This window comes from Colletotrichum graminicola (assembly GCF_000149035.1).
Source record: "Colletotrichum graminicola M1.001 genomic scaffold supercont1.51, whole genome shotgun sequence".
Classification (NCBI taxonomy): domain Eukaryota; kingdom Fungi; phylum Ascomycota; class Sordariomycetes; order Glomerellales; family Glomerellaceae; genus Colletotrichum; species Colletotrichum graminicola.
Window position 1 is genome coordinate 285,263 of NW_007361055.1, and position 18,065 is coordinate 303,327.

The following is an 18,065-nucleotide window of genomic DNA, read 5'->3' on the forward strand; positions in this document are numbered from 1 at the left end:
CTTGCATCAGCAACAAACATTACTACCCGCTTAGCCGAGGGTTTCTTCATATACGATACCCAAGGCTACGTTCGGGCGTGCTCCCACAAGCCGCTAGTCTCAGGGCCTTACAATGCTTCTGGAATACCTGAAGGGATTTGACTAACCTAGGGAGTTGAACGACAGAAGTTATATTAAATCGCTGAGCGGCAACCAACAGCAGAAGACGAATTGTCGCTAAAAAGGCGTCAACGCGACTTCTTGATCGCCGCCACCAGACGGATGTGACTCTGCAACTCTCTCCACGGCACCACGAGATCACTGTGCTGCTTGATGCAAGTGCGAGAAGGCTCAAGTAGGTCCGAGGGTGTGCGTTTGTGTGTGTGTGTGTGTGTGTGCGTGTGTGCGTGTATGTCACATCCCGAGGTTCCAACACACACACACACACCCCCCTCCTCCCGACATCTGACGCTGATCTCTCTCATGTCGGTTTGCGCTTCGGGTGCCCGGGGCCTGGACGCACTAGAATAAAAAAGAAAGAAACAAAAACTGTCCAGCGCAACTTGCGCCATGTCTCGATCCGGGGCGCCGTGATTTGCACCGCTTACACGCTTTACAGGATTCACATGGCCGCCACACCAGCCACGGAAGAGAACCGAGGGATGCTTCCTACTCACTCGTACAAGAACCGAGGCCACTACTTTGCTCGGTTTTGTCTCGGTCGTAGCTGTTGCTGCTGGAGTATGCGCTCGTCGCCGTCGTCAGTGACGACGACCTCGTGAATCGTCTTCTTGCAACTTCACGTCCACCGTATCATCAGACCAAAGCCTCCCGGCCTCCCCCACCTTGTAAACGTGTGCCCCATGCATGGTTTCGTGGCCGGGGAATGGACCGATCAAGGGGCCAAACATTACGAATCGTCTTGCTGATGCCCATCTGTCTGAATCCCTGTGATGGCGGCCAACATATGCCGTACTATGTAGACCGTGCTGCTCATCGCCCAACACCGCATGCCGCGGGCTGCGGAGTGTCCCGAAACCACTTGATAGTCGTCGTGATGCCCACCCACGGACGGTCCACGCATGTCGTCGTCCAGACGAGAGGGACTCCGGACGACTCCGGACCGTTCATTCATGCGTCACAACCACCACCCCTCCCACCGTCGATCACGGTTCACGAACGCGACAAAGCGTGCCAAAACAGACCGAGAAAAGGCCAGGATCCGTAACCTTATCGAGTCATCCGAGTCCAACACCCCCGGCACACATTGGCGTAAAAACCCTATGGGGACATGCTTTCGGTGCCATTACGTTTCGTCCCCTCCATCCTTCGACACTGCAGGGACTTTGCTTTAGGTATGTGGTATTACCGTCGGCGAACACGACCTTTTTGACTTTGGGAACCATGACTTTGTGCTATGGACAAACAGTGCCCCCTTCCATTTCCTTCTAGCTGCCTGTCCCTCCCCCCTCCATGACATTCCCTCCGCCCTCTCCGCCTCGGCTCAAGATCCCGGAAAGGAACCGTGACGCATGAGGCACGTCTCGGCCTCCCCATCCAAGCAAAGGAGACCATCGCGAACTCTGTTCCCATCAGAATTCCCATGTTGCCCTCTCACACGGCCCCTCGCCCACGACGGTGTGCTCTGGAGCCGCGTTCCCTCCGAACGGCACCTGCACCAGCACCGTCGGCTCGTCGCCGGGGAACTCGGTGAAGTGCCCGGCGTGCACGCTCACGTTCTTCAGGTCGGCCGCGATGACGACCGACGACGACACCGTCCCGGGCTGGATGTACGCCACGGTCTGGCCCGGCGGGCTTGACGCGTCCGGCGACGGCGTGGCCTGTGACGAGTTCCTGGCCGCCGGCGACGTGATGCGGATGAGGCCGTTCACGATGACGCTAAGTCTTGCTCGACGTCAGCCTTCTCGTCAACCCCCCCCCGCCCGCTCGACAATCAACCCCGACCAGGGAGGACTCACTGCACGGCCGGCGCCCAGGCTTCCCCCACCGTCGTCCTGGGCTGGATGATGGACCACTCGGCGCGCGTCAGGTCGCCCCCGACGACGTAGTTGAGGGCCGCGCGCGACTCGTCCGGGACGGAGGTGAGCTGCCAGCATTCGATGACCGAGTAGCCGTCGCGGCTCGATAGCGCCGTGATGTTGAGGGCCGTGAACGCCGTCGCCTGCGCGATGGCCAGGCCCCGTAGCCCGATCGCCGAGAGGCGCATGTTTTCTATGGGGGTAGGGCTGTTGCGCGGGTCGTGGCCGCGAGTCTTTTTGCCTGGGTTTCCCGTGATGCTTTCGTGTAGAGCCAGTTGCAGTAGCAGCAGCGGCGGCAGTCAGAATAAGCAGGGCCGCGGGGAGGAGGATGGATATGAGCCTCGTTCCAAAGCGTGGGTGGCCGTGGTGTTTTCCGGACGTCCGGATGGCCCTGCAGACGCCTGGGTTGATCTCTCGTGACGTGGCCAAACGAAATCCGCAAGCCTATAGCCCTACCGTCATGCTGCTGCTTGGATTGCGGCATGCTTGCTTTTTCTTCTTCTCTCTTGTGAGAAAACACAGCATGCCGTAGTGTCTTGGCCTGAAGCCTGCGTCGCGCATACAGCTCAGCCGCTCCTCGCAAAGCCATGCAGTCCATCGTTGAGGATCCTTCTCGAGAGCTTTTCTTCTGGGGCCCTATCACGTATGCCGGATCAAACTGACACAAAAGCTCGTAAGGGCCCTGATGCGTGGTGGTTCCGGACGGAAAGTGATTAGACTTGACGCCACAGAAGACACACGGAGGCGGTGACGATGTAATTCGATTGTCATTATCATGATTCCCTATGGAAGAAAACAAAGAATAAAGCGTCCAAAAGAAACCCTCACCTCTGATGGCCGACACGCGCTGCATACCCCCGGCATCACCACTGTGTCTCCATCCACCGGGCCATCCTCTCAACAAGTCCGCTACCGACAACATCCCACCCGTCGCCGACGGCGGCGCTCTTCCGGCCCGTCCTCTCCGTCTCGAACACCAGGCCCTGGCGGCCGGGCCCGTCGTTGTCGTACTTGTCCTCGAAGAAGCCCAGCAGCTTGTACGTCGGGTTCCTCTCCGGGTCCGGGTCTGACGCCCGCAGGCGGCGCACCCACTCGCGCTGCGAGACGGTCTGGAACTCGAGGCCGGCGCCGCGGAGGGCGCCGAGGAGGTCAACGGTCCAGTGGAAGAGGCGCGGGTTCTGCACCTGGTAGACGAGGTCCAGGTCCGCGTCATCGTCGGGCGAGGACGGGGGCGCGCCGCGGGATGTGCACCGCGGCCTGGCGAGGTCGGCGAGCTCGAGGGCGGCGAGGGCCATCTTGTCGGCGGGCATCCATGAGGGGGTCTGCGGTTGTGTTGTCAACCGGGTGGAATTCAAGAAACGTAAAGAGGGGGGGCAAAGTGTCAAACTCGGGCTCACCTCGTCTAGGGCGGGCAGCGCCCTGATCACCTTGGCGCTGCGAATCATCAACGGGATCGCCTCCGTCTGGTTCCAGATGCCGCCGACCGAGTCGCCCACGATCTGTCCCAGCCTCAGCACCCTGGCCGTCATGCCCGTCTTGGCGGCGGCCGCCTTGACGATGTGCTCCGCGACGACCTTGGACCGCGCGTAGCCCATGTTCTGCGCGTGCGCCAGGTTCTCGACGTACGTCTCCGCGACGCGCGCGGGGACCGGCGTCCCCGCGGCGGCGGAGACGGAGGAGCAGAAGAACAGCCGCGCCGGGCGGACCGTCTCGGTGGCGAGGCAGAAGTCGAGGAGGTTGCGGACGCCGCGGATGTGCTGGGCCTCGAAGCTGGCGACGCCGAGGACGAAGTTGACGGCCCACGCAGAGTGGATGACGGTCGTCAGCGTCTTTCGGAGCGCGGCGACGGCGTCCGCGGCGACGCCGAGGTCCGGTAGGCTCAGGTTCGTGGGGAGGTACTTGACCTTGGCCTCGTGGCTGTCGGCGAGGGAGAGGCCCTTGGATGCGAGGGAGGCAGTCACGCGGCACTTTGCCTCCTCGGGGGACGAGGCGCGGACGAGGCAGTAGACGGCCTTGACGTAGGGTTGGCGGATGACCTGGTCGAGAAGATGTGCGCCGAGAGAACCGGTCGCCCCGGTCAGCATAACAGTCTCGCCCTCCGGTGTGACGGTGCCGGGGCTTCTCTCCTTGAACTCCGAGTACTTGGCAATGAGCCTCTTCATCACTTGGATTTCATCCTCGGCGTACACCGACTCCCCGGTGCGCAGAGAGTAGACGTGCTTGGACAGGGACAGGACATTGGGGTACTCGAAGACGACGTTCTGCGCGAGGGTCTTGCCGCCGAGGTCGAGACCGCGCTGGATATGGCCCCGGGCGGTGCTGGCTTGGAGGCTGTCGACGCCGGCCTCGAAGAAATCGGTATCCTTCTCGACCCTGGAGAAACCGAGCGTCGAGCGAAAGAGGTCAAGCAGGTGGTCCTCCAGCTGCGGAAGATCGAGCGTCAGCGCGCCGCCGGCTACACCGTCCGCGGGCGCCTCGAAGCGTCTGTAGACGTCCTCGATGAGGTCGCCAAACTGCCTGTAGAAGGCGGCGCGGATAACGGTGCCCTTGTCGGTGCGCGGATACTCCGTGCCGACGTCGACGACCTCAATCATCTCGCGGGGCACGCGGCCAAACGCCTCCGCCCTCGCGTTGGCCTCGTCGATCACGGGGCCCAGGGCCTCGAGTATTTCCTCCCTGGTGAGGTCCATTGCCTTCTCGCTAGGGACGATGACGAGCCCGGGAATGGATCTGCCGACGCCGAAGACGACGACCTCCCGCACCAGCTCGTGCTCGCGGATGTGGTTCTCGTACGGGACGGGGAGGACCTTCTCGCCGTTGACCAGCGTGACGCGGTCGTCGAGGCGGCCGAGGTACCTCCAGGCGTCGGGGATGACGGGGTGGGGAACAAAGGTGTCGCGGGTGCGGTACGAGTCGGGCGCCGGGTCATCCGAGTTGGACATGACCTTGGAGGGGAGCCCGTTCAGGACGGCGCACTCGTAGACGCCGTCGGCGATGGGCATCATGCGAAGCCAGGGCTTGGCAGAGGCCAACGGCCGCATGTAGTTCCAGTCCTTGTCGCCGGGGTCGCGGAACGAGGTCATGAGCTGACCCATCTCGGTGCTGCGTGGCAAGTCAACCATTGAAGAAAGGAAACAAAACTTGTCGACGTAATAGACATCCGGGGAGGTCTTCTTACGCTCCGTAATGGCCGACGAGGTAGACCCCCGCCTCAACAAGGCGGTTGCCCAGATGCTCCGGGCAACTGCTTCCGCCGTATAGCACAAGCTTGAGTCTCTGCAGCGCCGCGACGCCCCCCTCGGTCTCGGCGAGAAGCTTCAGCGCGTACGGCACGCAGTGCAGGCTGCCCGGCTCCGTCGCGGCCATGGCCTTGACCAGAGTGGTGCCGGACAGGGGCAGGTTGGCGTTGTAGATGGCGATCCTCTTGCCGGCGTAGATGGCGCGGAACAGGGTCGCGATGCCGTGGTTGTGGAAGAGGGGCAGGGTCAGAAAGGCCCGGTAGGGGATGCCGCTGGAGTAGTTTGAGATGCAGGCGGCGTGCGTCTGGAAGATGGGCTTGGGAAGCCCCGTCGAGCCCGACGAGTGCACGATGAACGAGATGCGCCGCCCGGCGTCTGGGTGCGAGAAGACGGGGAACCGGACGCCCGAGGGTGCGGCGAGGTCGTACTCGGCCTTGTTTAGGATGGCGAAGGTGGAAACGGCGGACAGCGCATTGACACGCGCCGCCATGTCGTTGTACCTCTCCGCGAGGACGATTCTATTGCAGCCGGTCTTGTTGAGGAGGTTGACGTAGTTATCATGACCAGCCCAGTGCTATCGTGGCGAATCATTCTTACGACCAAGTCAGGACCTCCTTGATGCCCTTGAGGCGGCCACTGCGAGAGGGCAAAGATTCGAGTATCGGGCGTTGAGTTGTCGGCATGAAAAAGCCGGGTTAATGAATGACAACATGATGCTGTTGGAAATGGGCCGAATTACATGCAACACGACAATGTAACAGAATGTTGAGAGGCAGAAAAATCCTAAGAAAACCAGATTAAACCCTATCGGCGCCGTGTGAGAACCATATACCCGCATGCAAGCGACTGTAACTGCGCGCTTAATCGCTGCCAACCAAGATATATGGAAACCTACAGATGGTCAAAACCGTAGAGAGCCATCATTAAGCAAAGACTCGAGCCCGCCAAAGCCCGAAGTAACCTAAACCAAGTTCAGCACGGCCATCCATCGGTAAGGCGGATGCGTCAGGACCACTCACCATGGAATCGAACTGGCCCCAACTCGTCATGTCCGCCAACGAGCTACTGGGGCTCGCGTCGAAGCCGACAAAGTCCTCGGCGCGGCCCACGCCAGAGAAGCCGAGGCTCGCCAGGTGGTGGTCCTTGACTTGGTCTTGAGTTTCCTCATTTTGCGCCCCCGTGTCGACGCGGAAGTGCGGCCCACGCTTGTGGCGGGAGCCACCGTCTGCGTGCTGCCGGGGCCTCTCCGTCTGCCTCAGCGCCTCGGTCCGCAGTTCTTCGAGGACGAGGCAGTACCTCGCCGCCAGGGTCGACTCGTTGTCGGCGAGGGTCGCCAGCTGCGTCTGGCAGCGCGACGCCGCGTCGAAGTAGGCCCGCCACGTCTCCGCCGGTGCTGCCCGTTGCTGGATGGTGTACACGTAGAGGACAACGACCGCCGAGAAGGCGAAGTAGGAAGTGAACTGGATTCGAAGAGTCAGGGTTCCGTTGGGCCTCCCCCCCCCCCCCCCCCCGCTAACAACGGTAGCCGGGAAAGATTTGCTTACCCAGAAGGCGCGGAAGAGCTGTCCCGCCTGGACGAGGTCGTTGACGGTCTCCACGATGTGCATGGCCGCGTCCAAGCAGGCCCGTACGCTGTCTTCGGTCTCGTCCTCATGCGTGACGCTGCGGCGCCGGCTTTTGCCGTTGCGTTGTAGCCGGGCAAAGTTGCTGAGGAGGAAAGGCCGATGCGTGAGGATCATGGCGTGCCAGTATGCCAGGTTCAGCACGTTGCGCTGTCGTTGGAAAATCGGAATGAGCAGGGAGGCGTTGACGCCGTCGTCCAGCAACTGCGATATGTCGGCTCTCCAGTGTCTAAGGCTTTGCGAATACTTGGCTGCCCGAGCACACCGGTGTGAAAAAGATGAGGGATGGATGGAGTAGAGATCCCGCAGGATCATACTGACTATCCGCGAGAGCCTTGATCGAGGGAGGGTTAGCGAGCCGCCTCTCTCTCGGGGACGGGGGGGACGTGGACAGATATCCTTACTTGACGTGAGCCACTGGAGCAAGCATGAGTGACTGGCCGCGACCCAGCCGAGGCGTGATGTGATGGGTATGGATGTCGGCATCTTCCGAGCACGAAGGAAGCTCCTGGTCGATGTCCTCGTCGTGGAACGTTCTCGGACGCCCGAGTGCCGCGCTGAGATAGTTATCCAAGCTGTAAGCGCACCAAAAGGTGCGGCGGCGGCACTCGAGCTCGATATGATGGTACCCCCCCGCGGGGTTCGCATGCCGGCTGCGGTTCAGCCCGATGGCGAGGGCGAGGTGGCCCGCGGTGCCGAACAAGCTCCAGCAGTGGTTGATGCGCGACTGCGACAGCAGCCAGAAACACTGGCACAGGCGGGCCTGCACGCTCGTCAGGCGCACCGCGCCTCTCTCCTTGGACAGCTGGTGATCCGCGGCCAAGAAGTAACGGGCGCTACCTCGGGTTCGTCAGTCAAGCGGGTAAGCGGGGGGGGGGGGGGGGGGGGGGGAGATGTGACGAAGCTCGCGATGCGCGGGTCCTCGGGTTGATTCTCTGCTCGGGGGACTTTACCTGGCTGCGTTCCCGTTCTCTCGGGACTGCGCCGTGTCCATGTACACCTGCGCCTGGGCGAATACCATGAACAGCAGGGCTCTGCGCGCCGGAGCGTCCTCCTGGCTCCTCATGGCGCCCGCCGTGCTGTAGAACTCGTCCAGCCAGCCTTGGACGGTGGGACGATGGAGGAAGCGGTGTGTCGGCACGGCGAAGTCGAAATATCTCTTCAGCAGGGCCGACGCCTCCTCCTTGGAGATCAGGACGCAGAAGGCGCCGCTCGGGTCAAAGTCCGGCAGCGGCGCGTCGCCGAATGTAAAGATGGAGGACGCCTGAGAGAAAGAGACGGTCTGATGGAGCCTCTTCTGGACCCTCAGCAGGAAAGACACGCCGGACGAAGGGCCGACGTAGTGGCCTTGGAGGTCGGTCTGGGTGGGTTCGGGAGACACCCGAGAAGGAGGTTCCGGGGTGCCGGGCCGGACGCCGCCAATGGTTAGACTGGTGCCGTTCATGTCCGTCTCGTCTTGACGGCGGGTATCGACGTGGCCGGAGACGCCGACGGCGATGGACTCGATGAACGAGTCATCGACAGCAGCAGCAGCAGCAGCACTGGGGTCCGGCACCGAGACGTCGAGGCCGTCGAGGTCCATTCGCGCCACATCCTCCCGAGTAGCCACGGGCGGCTGCCGACCGCGCGCATAAGAGGCGTTGTAAGTGCAGTGAGATTCGGTGCGGATGCACAGCTCGCAGGGCTGGATTCCCGTGCAGCGGATCTTGCGCTTCTTGCACCTGTCGCAGGCGCGAGTGACGCGGACGCGCTCCTTGTCGCGGTGCCTGCGGCGTCTCCCGCTCTTGGTGGGAGAAGCGGCGGTGGGTGGCAGCGTCAGCGGCGGAGACGCCAGTTGCTGCTGGCCCTGCTGCTGTCCTTGGCTGCCCTTTCTCTCGCCGCCGATGCCGATGCCGGTGCCGGTGCCGGTGCCGGTGCCGTTGCTCTCGGTCCCGTTGTTGCCGGTGTTGTTGCTGGCCGTTCTGCTGCCATCCGATGGTGTATCTCCATTATCGTTGACGCGGCTTCTGTTGCCGCCGGGGTGCTCGCTGTCGTGCGAGTGGGAACGGGAATGGCGGCGTACGCCGGGGTGATGATGGAGCCCGTCCACGGTGGCGCTGGCGTCTGCCGTCCCGCCGCTGTTGGCTCCGGTGCCGGTGCTGCCGCCCGAGTTGGTATTGTCAGTGTTCAGGCCCATTTGCCGTGTTCAGGGGTGCCGAGACCCTACTCCGTAGTGCAACGGCAGCGATTCGGCGGCCAGACTGCCCTGATCCTGCTGCTGGACACACACGGAAACATGGTCTAAGGGAAAAGAAGGGGTCTAGACGGAGGAGTGTGGAAGACGGATATCTTCTCCTCATTCTTGATTCTTTCGAGACTGGGGAGAACAATGCGGGGTACCCGGTCGAACATGCATCCCTGGAGCGCCCCGACTTGGCTTCATCAGTCTTGTGGAAGATGAGGAATGTGTCCTGCGGGGGAATGGCCCGATGCCGATTGGGATGACCTTGGATCATGTCGAATGGGCCGAGCCGGGGCCGCTCTTGTTGGGGGTTCTATTGTCAATATCCCACGCGGGCATCATAGGCCTCTGGGCATCGTCATGAGGACACGAGACAGGCAGGGCCGAAGCCGGGGCCGAACACGAGGAGCACAGAAATCACACTAGACTGAGGCGTTTCGATGAATGATAGCAGCCAACCTGCCAGGTTTCCAAGGCACATTGATGTGGCATGACGTCTGTACATGGCCTGCAGAGTGATGATATGATTACTGTCCAAGTTTTGGCATCCCATCTTATAAACTTAGTAACACACTACAGTACCGGTAGTTTCATTCCAGCCATCAGGGATCCTGTAAACGCCCCCCCCAAGCCGCCACACAGTTCGGGATGAGACGAGCTTATCATTATAAATCCCCTTCCAACAGCACCGGAAAACAGGCATCCGCTACACCGGGGCGAAGGGGAGTAGAACATCAGAACAACTCTACCTATTGCGTGACACATGTGTGAGAATAACGCCAAGGAATGGGATTGTTGCTCTTCTGGAATGTTCCTCAACCTGTATTTGACTTGACTTCATCCATACAGAGTCGAGACTAGAAGATTGCTACCGCATTCGGCGGGCTTGCAACGCCGCCTGGAACCTAAGCACAAAAAGCATCAGCAAAAGTCACCGTGCAAGGTCCAAAGAAGGGGAGACGCCTCCCTCTCTCACCTTGAGCGGCACGCTGCTCACGAAGAACGTCCACCTGCCCAGTTCCCGACACTTGGCACTCAGGGCCTCGAGGTCGAACATCTCGCCGATGGGCAGCCCCCAGCCTCCCAGGAGCCACTGGTGCAGCAGCCCGCCGCCTTGCATCTCGTCCTCCCACGCCTCGCCCTTCCACGCGCCGCCGACGGCCGTGTGCGGGCCCGCGATGGGCGCCCTCTCGAAGGACGGCGCGTCGCCCGCCACGGCCGCGAACCCCGTCTCCCAGATCCACCGGAGCACGTCCTTGGTCGGCTCGACGCCGATGAAGTCCGGGCTCGCCCGCGCCGCGACGGCCCTCTGCGCGGCGTCGTCCTTGGCGTTGTAGCCCGCCGTGAAGCCGGACCGGATGAGCAGGATGTCGCCGGGCCGGAAGACGACGCCCTGTTCGGCCGCCGTCTGCCGGAGGTGTCTCAGCGAGATGTCGCTGCTGGTGAAGGCGTCGAGGGGGATCGAGTTGCGGGCGCAGAAACCGGCGTAGTCGAGGAGGACGCCTCGCCCGACGATGCCGCCCTTCTCAACCCAGGCTGCGGCGGCGACACCGGGGGAGGTCAGAAACGAGAGACGGAGGAGGCGGTGATGTTATCGCGCCGGACTGACTCACCGTCGATGCCAATCTTGTCCGGGTTTTCCAGGTCGTCTTGCGTTGTGTTGTTATAGTACCGCTTAGCTTTCTGGTACCCTTGGGCCCGTGTCAGCTAAACAAACAAATAAACCAACCCAGATCACATCGGTGCTGCCGCATCAATGCTGCCGCTGGGAGAGTCGTCACGGTACCGTAGTGTCTGAATCCGTCCCATTGGCTGCTGCATTGTGTGTTGAAGTGCAGAATGTCATCGTTGACCGTCCTCTGCTCGCCGGCTGGGTGTGACCGGTTGACGAGCTTCGACTCGAACGGCGCCCGGCCGAAGCTCGGCTGAGACGGATTGTCCAGCGACCAGTCCAGTGACACGCGGTCACCAGTGCGTATTTCCGACGCTGCCGCCGCGGCCACGACAGCGGGGGTGAGAAGGTTCAGTGCCCCGAGTCGGTCGTCTTCGCCATAGAGGCCCCATGCGTTCCCGGGAGGCCCATCGGGGTCCAAGGGGAGCGATGAGAACGGCGGCCTGGGGGGGTCATTGGAAGATGACATGACTGGTGACGGAAAAGGAGGCTTTTACAGAAACAGAGGGGGGACCAGGCGATGAGTTGGTTGTGACAAAGGACGGGCACTAGAAAGGGGGATGAAGGGAGAGGTGAGGGTTTGGCAGGGCGGGCAATGAGCGGCCCGCACGCTCAACGCTTCCACTGTCATTCTGTCGGCATGACAACACTCGCCGGCTTCGGTTGCTTGAGGACCGCTTCAACGCGCCATCTAAGCCCGCAGAAACGTGGAGCAAGACGTTTTGGTGGGTGATGGCATGCAATGTTTTCCTCCCATGTCACAACATACTGAGCAGCGGTCATTCAGATGACGTGTGAGATATACCATGAAAACCCTCGGATTGCTAGAGCCCAATCTTGGTTTTATTTCTTCTTGTTTGTGTGCTAAAGTTGCCCTCAAGAGCCAGCCATGTAAGCTATGTAACCATGTGCGAGACATGCCTGTAGAACATGACTGATACTCTTGGGCCCAATTGCCTGGGCAGAGCCTACCACGAAACATAGGACGTCCCGGGCCGGGCCTGGTTACACTAGTCAGTAATGCCTTGATCACCTCGGCCCAGTGAGCATCACCTGGGATCACCTCAACCTCTGCCATCCCTCCAACGTGCTACACGCCAGTCTATTAACTCTCACCGGTACGGTTTGGAGTTTGCACTGTACGTCCACAACTTTATGCGACCTTCGTCATAGTTCAGTATCCAGTATCCGGGTGGACGCGCCGTGGACGAGGTGCGGGCAGATTCCCCTGTAAGTCCGGGTTCTGGCGACCCTCTTCATTCCCTCGATACCGGAATGCCTTGAGCTGTGGTTGCATACCTGTCCTTCTTTCAATGGAAAATTTGGATCCGGATCATTCCAGTCACCCAGGATGAGTTTGCGTCTTTACCCCCAGCTGCGTATTCGAGCGTGTATCTACGACTATTTACCTACTAAGCAAGCGGCGACATGCTCTACCACAAGCCCTTGGAAGACCAGGTAATATTTGAAAATCTACATTGGCAAAGCTCGCAAACTGCTGTTGCCAGCGAAAGATCGTTACAGTCCCTGCTCTTCAAGCTCCGCATGCATTGCACAATCAAAACGGCACACCGGACCCCATTATTGAGTCATGGCATTCGTGGCACTAAACTATCAACAGACAGATCTAGAGGGACGTCTCAATCTTGTCGATATCAGCCAAGAACAGCGAGTCCAGCGCCTTCCACGTGCCCTCGGGCAGGCGTCCCTTGAGCGGCAGCCGACCGCCCTCGAGGGCGCCGAAGCCGGCCTTCTGGATGATGCCCTCGCGGATGCCGATGACGCCCGTCTTGCCGATGAACTCCTCGGCGCGGCTGACGGCGTACTGCAGGCGCTGGACCTCGTCGAGGGTGCCCTGCTCGACGGGGCGCTTCTCGGCCAGGTCGAAGAGGCGCGAGACCGTCTTGGGGTAGAAGGCGGCGAGGGCGTCGATGACGCCGGCCGCGCCGAAGAGCACGATGGGCCCGAGCTGCTGGCCGAAGCCGCTGTAGACGCGGAACTTGGCGTGGTCGATGCGCGGGTCCGACGATACTTGGACGTGGAGGGAGACGTTCCCGTGGGACCTGGGATTGTGTCAGTACCATGGAAGGGAAGCCCTGGCTTTAGGAGCACAAGACTAGAAATCTCAAATCTGCGACGTCTTACATCTTGCAACCGACGATGTTGGGGTGCTGGGCGAGGTCCTTGTACGTGTCTGCTTCCACAAGAACATTGTTCGTAACCCCGGGGTAGTTGTATCTGTTTTCCGTCAGCCAAACCATCGCTTGCCCCGATATCAACAATTTCCTTCTGTCTCTTCTTTACTCACACAAGCACGGGAAGGGGGCTCTTATCGGCGACGACAGTGTACCATTCCTTGATGTTCTCCTGGCTCGCAGCCGCGCCAAAGTACCCGGGCACGAGAACCAGACCCCACTGGGCGCCGGCCTTTGCGTAATCCTCGAGCCACTCGAGCGTCTCGTCGATGCCGTTCGTCAGCACGCCGGCCATGATGGGGTAGTCGGGGAAGCCGGCGTCCTCGAGGCCCTTCTTGACGCCCGCGACGAGGTCGTGGCGCTCGGCCTTGTTCAGGTGGATGGCCTCGCCGGTCGAGCCGAGGAGGACCAGGCCGCGGATGCCGTTCTGGGCGAGGTACACGCTGTGCTTGATCTGCGTGTCGATGTCGAGCTTGGGCTGGAGGGACCCCGCCGAAGCAGAGGCGGGGTGGAAGAAGGTTGGGACCGGGACGAAGACGCCCGTGGGCGGTACTCTAACGTCTGCCATTGCGAGTTGTGTGAGTGTGTGCGTGTGTGAGAATGATGAAACAGGAAGACGAGAAGACCGAAAAAACAAAAAAAAGAGGGTTTCTCGTTCAAAGAGAGGGGTTTTGGACGAGATTGGCGCGCTGGGTAACAGTCTTCTCTCCGTGTTCTCTTCCTGGTGCGCCCCCTTTGTTTTTTTTTTGCTTGATACCCCTCAACCCTTTCTACTTTCGCGATGGAAGACGTGTCAGACCCGGTCTCGGTGTATCTCCCTCGGCAAATGACGCGAGGGACTGGCTCGGTGCTTCATCGATGGCGTCCTCGGGGTGTGATAACGCGGGGTTGGTGGAGTCGCAGAGCAACGCGCGGGGAACATGCCGGCGCTATCCCGAACATCGGCCATGAGCGGAAAAGAAGGTTTACATAATTTGCTAATCCGTGCAACGGGAACCCTTTACCGTTGCGGCCCCCTCATCGTGCGAGGCGGAAACACCTGCAGGGGAGGGCGAAACTCGAGTGTGGCGACGGCCTCATTCGGGGGGGGGGGGATATAAGAGTCCTGTGCAGTGGTTTCCATGTTGAGAACCGGTAGGATATTATGAGATGCATTACACGCGGATAACGGTTTCTCAATTTGACCTTTTCCTGAACTGAACGCTTTGGAACCCATCTCGAGACTCACCAGAACACACGCTATACACCACTACGTCCACGGTCCACATCATGGCCCTGGCTAAATCTTTCAAGCTCCTCTCGGGATACGAGATTCCCGCAGTTGGTCTGGGTACTTGGGTGAGCAATGAAAGGTCAATGGGGGGAGAGGTGATGCAGCCCTAATGCTTTCCCATTCGTGTAGCAATCCAAGCCCAATGAGGTCAAAAACGCTGTCGAGCATGCTTTGAAGTCGGGATACCGCCACATTGACGCCGCGGCCATCTATGACAATGAGAAGGAGGTCGGCGAGGGCGTCAAGGCCTCTGGCGTCCCGAGAAAGGACATTTTTGTAGGTGCCGATAATATAGGTCGTCGGTAGGAACCCCAAACGAGCTGACTCTCACTATCGCTCTCAGATCACCAGCAAGCTCTGGAACACTCATCACAAGTCCGAGGACGTCGAGGTCGCGTTGGATATCACTCTCAAGGACTTGCAGACGGACTACGTCGACCTATACCTGGTGAGACTTTCGCCTCCGCACTCGCGTACCCTCCTCCACCACCACCACCACCATCACCACATCTGCTCAGGCCCAGCTAACGCAAGAATGCCGGGCACCAGATCCACTGGCCCGTGTCGTTCAACAAAAAGGACGATACCACGCGCTTCCCCCTCCACCCCGAGACGGAGGCCGTCGATGTCATCGATGTCCCCATCGCCGAGACGTGGAAGGCCATGGAGGCGCTCGTCAAGAAGGGCAAGATCCGCACCATCGGCGTCTCCAACTTCACCCGCCAGAAGATCGAGGACCTGTGGAAGACGGCCGAGATCAGGCCGGCGGTGAACCAGATCGAGGCACACCCGTACCTGCAGCAGCCCGACCTGTTGGCCTGGTCCAAGGAGCAGGTGAGTGTTCTCCCTCCCAGAGATGGAGAGAGAGAGAGAGAGAGAGAAAACGCCCCGGGCTGCATTCCACGGCCTGGCTAATATGTGTAAATGCAGGGCATCGTGGTTGAGGCGTACAGCCCCCTTGCGAATAACATTTACAACCTTCCTCGGTAAGCTCGCCCTGTCTGGAATCCAGACGGCATCCGCCATCTTTCCGTCATGTTAACCGTGAGCCAGTGCCGTTGACGACCCAACAATCGCCGAGCTCGCAAAGTCTCTGGGCAAGGAGCCGGCTCAGGTTCTCATCAGCTGGTCCATTCAGAGGGGCACCGTCGTGCTCCCCAAGTCCGTGTCCCCTTCCCGAATCGACAAGAACATTGAGGGTACGAGCTCCATCCATGGCCCGGGGTGCTAGTTCTACGAAATGCACAAGACACTGACACGTTGCAGTCTTTGAGCTCCCCGAGGACGTCTTCGAGAAGATCAACGCTCTGGACAGGAACCACCGATACAACTTCCCGGCCCGCCTCGGCGTGGACATCTTTGACGAGTCGGACCCGGAGATGCTGAAGAAGGCGAAAGAAACGTGGGTCGCAGAGCAGAAGAAGACCAGGGCGGGCCAAGCATAGACTCGGGAGTTGCTACAAAGTACAATGCGGGCATGCAACATACATAGTTGGCCCTTGATAGAATCGGGAATAGACATAGCACTTGATGGACAACTGGCGAGACCAGCGAAAGCCACATAGCCGACGAATCTCGTGGGGGGGCCTCTTTTTCCGTGCATGCTTTTCCTCACCGGACGGAAAACCACGCACCGAGACCCCTCCCCAACGCATCGTCACACCTGCATTAGTGCTCCTTGGATGGGCTCGGGTGAGGGCTTACCGAACCCCGCACCCGTCTCGTTCCATCTTCTCCACGTCCCTTCGAGGCGGGCTAAGGCCATCATGCGCCCTGTTCGTTCTCCGAAGTGGGAGCTGTTGCGGACTCGGAACGGGAGGGGGGAGGGGAGACGGCTCGCCGAGGTCCCGGGCTTCATGCCGACTTTCCCGTCCTTCACCTCCGTCGAGCTCCGCTTTGGCATGATTATATCAGCTCACGATTGCTTCATATCATTCCTTTGTGAAGAATTCCCCCTTCATACGCCCCAGTCTGCTGCTACCGCCGCCGTCCGCCGCCTTTTTCTGATCGCTAAAGAAAATAAAAAAATAAAAGCCCCAAAAGTTGATAACCTCCCCACCATGGGTAAAATCGCACAGATGGAATACTTCCGGGTACCACCCAGGTGGTTATTCGTCAAGATCACCGACGATGCCGGAAACGTCGGCTGGGGCGAGGCTTCTCTGGAGGGCCACACCCAGGCTGTCGAGGGATGCCTCGACGCGTGGTTTGAGAGATACCTGGGCATGGAGGCTGAGTGTGTTGACGCCCGCTCTTAGTCTTCTTCCTCTGGGGAGCTTAATTCCGATGCTGACTCGAAATCAGTGATATCGAGCACATCTGGCAGATGTCGTGGCGGACAACCTTTTACCGGGGCGGCCCCGTCTTCATGAGCGCGCTGGCAGGTATCGACATTGCTCTGTGGGATCTGAAAGGTGAGTACGGATACGCATCGCACAATGCACAACACAAGTCGTGGCTGACGACGAGAAGCGAGAAAACTTGGTCTTCCCGTCTGGCAGCTGCTGGGCGGAAAGGTCAGGGACAGGCTCAAGGTATATGCATGGATCGGCGGCGACAGGCCGAACGATGTTGAAAAGCAAGCGTGAGTGTCCAAGTCTCCAGTCTCCCTCCCCATCGGTTGCATCTCACTCACCACATCTCCTATACCTCTCTAGACTCGCTCGGAAACAGCAGGGATTCAACTGCGTCAAGATGAACGGCACCGAGGACCTCGGCTGGCTCGACTCTCCCGCCGCCCTCGACGCCGCCGTCGAGCGCGTCAAAGCCGTCAAGGCGCTCGGCATGGACGCCGGCGTCGACTTCCACGGCCGCGTCCACAAGCCCATGGCCAAGCAGCTCGCCAAGGCCCTCGAGCCCCATCGCCCGCTCTTCATCGAGGAGCCCCTCCTGTCCGAACACCTGGCCGGCATCCAGGAGATCAGCCGGCTGACGTCGATCCCCATCGCCCTCGGCGAGCGCCTCCACAGCCGCTGGGACGTGAAGCCGTTCCTCGAGGCCGGCTGCATCGACATACTGCAGCCCGACATCTCGCACGTCGGCGGCATCTCCGAGATGCGCCGCATCGCCGCCATGGCCGAGGCCTACGACGTCGCCCTGGCGCCCCATTGTCCGCTGGGCCCCATTGCCCTGGCCGCGAACGCGCAGGTTGATTTCGCGTCGCCGAATTTCGTCATCCAGGAGATGAGCCTGGGCATTCACTACAACAGCACCGGCCAGGACCTGACGAGTTACACCCACAACCCCGAGGTGTGGAAGGTGACGGACGGGTATATCAATCTGCTCACTGGACCCGGGCTGGGCATCGAGATCGACGAGGCCCAGGTGCGCGAGCTGTCCAAGGATGCGAAGGCTTGGGTGAGCCCTGGGTTCATTGGGCCGGGCGGTGAGATTAGAGAGTGGTAAAGCATCGAGTGAGAAACCAGTGCCCTGCTGTCCATTGTCTTGAATGGATATCCATGCTTTGATTTATCAATTCGATGCCTGTTTGGTTCAAGTTAGCATAAAAAATATCATACTAATAGACTAACAAGACAGCACATAAATTGTGTTACGTAAAAACGATACCGTTAGTTACATAGGCAGACTAACACTTATATCTTGTGATACACCCCCCAGATTTGACCTAGAAAGTCGTATCTGGCACACTTTTGTAGAAAAACCTAGTTGGGTACATCTCGCCAATCATAGGTGGTGTAGATCCTCAGACATTTGTAGGACTTCTAACCAGGGGACCCTTATGGGAATCAAACCTATAGTTATGAGTTTGAAGCTGTCACTGCACTTAAATTAACACTGTTAACTATTATAGCGACTAGTAGGGAG

The 18,065-nt window shown here is 59.9% G+C and overlaps 7 protein-coding genes across 7 annotated transcripts; 2 read left to right on the forward strand and 5 right to left on the reverse strand.

The window, feature by feature from the left end:
• Positions 1-1,571: 1,571 nt before the first annotated feature.
• GLRG_09724 (uncharacterized protein) lies at positions 1,572-2,206 on the reverse strand (the record flags this gene model as incomplete). Its single annotated transcript, XM_008100409.1, has 2 exons — positions 1,572-1,884; positions 1,959-2,206. The coding sequence occupies 2 exons, from the start codon at positions 2,204-2,206 to the stop codon at positions 1,572-1,574; spliced, it is 561 nt and encodes a 186-aa protein (XP_008098600.1).
• A 675-nt stretch (positions 2,207-2,881) lies between these two features.
• On the reverse strand, positions 2,882-5,747 carry GLRG_09725 (male sterility protein; the record flags this gene model as incomplete). The annotated part of the gene is made up of 3 exons (XM_008100410.1): positions 2,882-3,340; positions 3,416-5,120; positions 5,197-5,747. 3 exons carry the CDS (start codon positions 5,745-5,747, stop codon positions 2,882-2,884), a joined length of 2,715 nt encoding a protein of 904 aa, XP_008098601.1.
• A 314-nt stretch (positions 5,748-6,061) lies between these two features.
• On the reverse strand, positions 6,062-9,156 carry GLRG_09726 (fungal specific transcription factor domain-containing protein; the record flags this gene model as incomplete). The annotated part of the gene is made up of 5 exons (XM_008100411.1): positions 6,062-6,148; positions 6,277-7,213; positions 7,284-7,715; positions 7,878-9,017; positions 9,149-9,156. The coding sequence occupies 5 exons, from the start codon at positions 9,154-9,156 to the stop codon at positions 6,062-6,064; spliced, it is 2,604 nt and encodes an 867-aa protein (XP_008098602.1).
• Positions 9,157-9,957: 801 nt separating this feature from the next.
• GLRG_09727 (uncharacterized protein) lies at positions 9,958-11,241 on the reverse strand (the record flags this gene model as incomplete). The annotated part of the gene is made up of 4 exons (XM_008100412.1): positions 9,958-10,005; positions 10,077-10,636; positions 10,714-10,791; positions 10,887-11,241. 4 exons carry the CDS (start codon positions 11,239-11,241, stop codon positions 9,958-9,960), a joined length of 1,041 nt encoding a protein of 346 aa, XP_008098603.1.
• Positions 11,242-12,399: 1,158 nt separating this feature from the next.
• GLRG_09728 (dihydrodipicolinate synthetase) lies at positions 12,400-13,535 on the reverse strand (the record flags this gene model as incomplete). The annotated part of the gene is made up of 3 exons (XM_008100413.1): positions 12,400-12,835; positions 12,918-13,010; positions 13,081-13,535. 3 exons carry the CDS (start codon positions 13,533-13,535, stop codon positions 12,400-12,402), a joined length of 984 nt encoding a protein of 327 aa, XP_008098604.1.
• Positions 13,536-14,236: 701 nt separating this feature from the next.
• Positions 14,237-15,685, forward strand: GLRG_09729 (aldo/keto reductase; the record flags this gene model as incomplete). The annotated part of the gene is made up of 7 exons (XM_008100414.1): positions 14,237-14,305; positions 14,370-14,516; positions 14,584-14,688; positions 14,790-15,074; positions 15,171-15,226; positions 15,294-15,439; positions 15,507-15,685. 7 exons carry the CDS (start codon positions 14,237-14,239, stop codon positions 15,683-15,685), a joined length of 987 nt encoding a protein of 328 aa, XP_008098605.1.
• Positions 15,686-16,300: 615 nt separating this feature from the next.
• Positions 16,301-17,645, forward strand: GLRG_09730 (mandelate racemase/muconate lactonizing enzyme domain-containing protein; the record flags this gene model as incomplete). The annotated part of the gene is made up of 4 exons (XM_008100415.1): positions 16,301-16,476; positions 16,545-16,658; positions 16,717-16,824; positions 16,898-17,645. 4 exons carry the CDS (start codon positions 16,301-16,303, stop codon positions 17,643-17,645), a joined length of 1,146 nt encoding a protein of 381 aa, XP_008098606.1.
• Positions 17,646-18,065: the final 420 nt, after the last annotated feature.